At 50.1% G+C, this 2,500-nt stretch overlaps 1 protein-coding gene across 2 annotated transcripts in view; it reads left to right on the top strand.

Moving 5' to 3' along the window:
• fgfr2 (fibroblast growth factor receptor 2) overlaps positions 1-2,500 on the top strand; it is a 42,307-nt gene that overhangs the window by 10,048 nt on the left and 29,759 nt on the right. For both annotated transcript variants that reach the window (XM_080017248.1, XM_080017249.1), the window contains exon 4: positions 27-101. In XM_080017248.1, the coding sequence (XP_079873374.1) occupies positions 27-101 (75 nt within the window). The remainder of the gene's footprint in view (positions 1-26; positions 102-2,500) is intronic.

Below are 2,500 nucleotides of genomic sequence, written 5' to 3'. Positions count from 1 at the left end.
GCAGTAACCATGGTTACTCTGTGCAGATGCCATCTCGTCGGGCGACGATGAGGACGACACGGAGCGATCGGAGGACACGGGGGCGGACGGAGAGCAGATAAGTAAGTAGTGACAAAGCTGGACAGTGTGTGTGTGTGTGTGTGTGTGTGTGTGTGTGTGTGTGTGTGTAGCTCCCAGGCATGGTGCTCCAGGGAAGAGAGATTCCTCACATTCTTTCAGCTGGTGTCTCTCAGGTAGTCAGCCCTCATGGAGCCGGCAGTACGTCAGCTGGGCTCATCCATTATGAAAGACATCCATCTGGGATTAGTACCCCCCCTGGTGTGTGTGTGTGTGTGTGTGTGCGTGTGCGCGTGTGTGTGTGTGTGTGTGCGTGCGTGTGTGTGTGTTCATGCATGCGTAAAACAGTGAGACGGGGAAAGTTTCAGATGTTTGACTCTGCTCGCCTGCAGACCTGCTGTGTCAAGGCTGTTTTTATACAAACGTGTGCAAGCTCGGCACACAAGCGGTCACACGGCCGGACGTACGTGCGCACGCGCGCACACACGCGCGCGCACACACACACACATGCCAGTGCGGAAAGAATGCAGCAGTGAGGGCGAGGGCTTCTTCCACATCTTGTTAAAATTCCCCACACACACACGCACCGCGTCTCGCTGTGAGCCCCCCCCCCCCCCGATCTTAATTGCCTGAAATCCATTAAATAGAAAAAGAGAGAAACGGAGTGAGAGTGAGACAGGGAGTGTGAGTGAGACAGGTGAGAGGAAGTGAATCAGGCAACCAGTGAGAGTTATAAGCTGTTTAAAAACCAAACAAAGCCAAAGCTGTCCTGGCAACACCCTTTATTTTACTTGTGGTGTGGTCCCCCCATCCTCAAAATCTCAAATGGATAACTTAAATTTTTTAACCTTTTAACTTCTTAACTTTTTAACTTTTTATTTTTTTAACTTTCTAACTTTTAAACTTTTTAATTTTTTAACTTTTAAACTTTTAAACTTATAAATTTATTAATTTTTTAACTTTTAACTTTTTTACTTTTTTACTTTAACTTTTTTACTTTAACCTTTTAACTTTTAACTTTTAACTTTTAACTTTTTAACTTTTTAACTTTTAACTTTTAACTTTTAACTTTTTAACTTTTAACTTTTTAACTTTTAACTTTTAACTTTTTAACTTTTAACTTTTTAACTTTTAACTTCTTAACTTTTTAACTTTTTATTTTTTTAACTTTCTAACTTTTTAACTTGTAAATTTTTTAACTTTTTAACTTTTAACTTTTTAACTTTTTAACTTCTTAACTTTTTACCTCACTGTGGTGTTGTCTGGGCCCCTGGCAGCTGGGGAATAAGGGGGTTGGGTGGAGCAACATTACGGCTCCATAAATATTTTGGGGTTGTTTGGCTTAACGTTGGGTTATTTTATAACAAATGAGCCAGTACAAACCATTCTTGGCCTTACAACACTGCTTTCTGCTATCTCAGTATTATGGGCTGTAGCTGTCACGTTTCCTCAATTCTCCCCTTATCCTTGAGAGACGGCCGGACACCCAAGATCAGTTGGCCGCCGCCGGCCGCTCTGTATACGGTGACTCACAGAAGGTGGGGTTAGCTACGCCCGGACAGCTGAGGGCGGTGGACAGCCAGCCTGCACCGCCCCCTGGGAGGTGGATGGGCAGGAGATCCTGGAACCCACGGGGGTCGGACGGCGAGAGTTAGGCCTCATCTGGAGGTTGGAGGGTGGCCGTGTTTGAAGTGCTGCCCCTCCGGATGAGGGGTGGAGGGGGGGCGGGGGGGCGGGGGCAACGGGAGCATGGGAAACAGGGCCGCTCACCTTTCATGTCCTGGGCTCATCCTCTGACCTGCCCCGATGGCCAGGGGTCGGAGGTCGCTTCTGGGGAAACGGGCTGGCGCAGGCGGGGGGCAGTCTCCACCTCATCTTCCCCGTCTTGAGCGGAGGAGGTGGCGGTGGCGGCGTGAAAAGCGGAGCGGCTCCTGAGAGGGGGAGATGCAGAGGAAGAGCCATGCTGATAGAGAGAGAGCGACTAATTATAGCTCTTGTGCTTTTCTCACATGAATCCAGTGCGGAAGGAAGGACAGCGTTTGCCGACCTCACCATCACAGCATCCTGGGAGGCGGAGGCGGGAGGCGGGAGGCGGGAGGCGGGAGGCGGGAGATGGGAGACGGAGGCGGGAGGCGGGAGACAGGAGACGGAGGCGGGAGGCGGGAGGCGGGAGATGTTTGGGAGATTTGCGGGAAACAGAGGGGGTGGTGGTGCTCTTCGCGTCCGTTTATTTTTTATTTTTCGGCAGGTGTTGTTTGACGGGTGGTGTTTCTACGGCCCTCTGGTCAAGCTGTTTGTCCTGGATGGAGGGGTGGCGGGGAGAGGCGCTGCCTGGCTTGTTTGACTGCAGCTTCCTTTCTCTCTGCAAAGCTGCATCTGCTGAGTCAATCACCCCCCAGGGTGCAGGGGGGGGGGGCTGCGGCAGGAAAATCGAGCTTTACTG

Source organism: Zeus faber, assembly GCF_960531495.2.
Source record: "Zeus faber genome assembly, chromosome: 16".
In the NCBI taxonomy this organism is placed as follows: Eukaryota; Metazoa; Chordata; class Actinopteri; order Zeiformes; family Zeidae; genus Zeus; species Zeus faber.
This window is presented reverse-complemented; position numbering and strand designations above follow the sequence as displayed.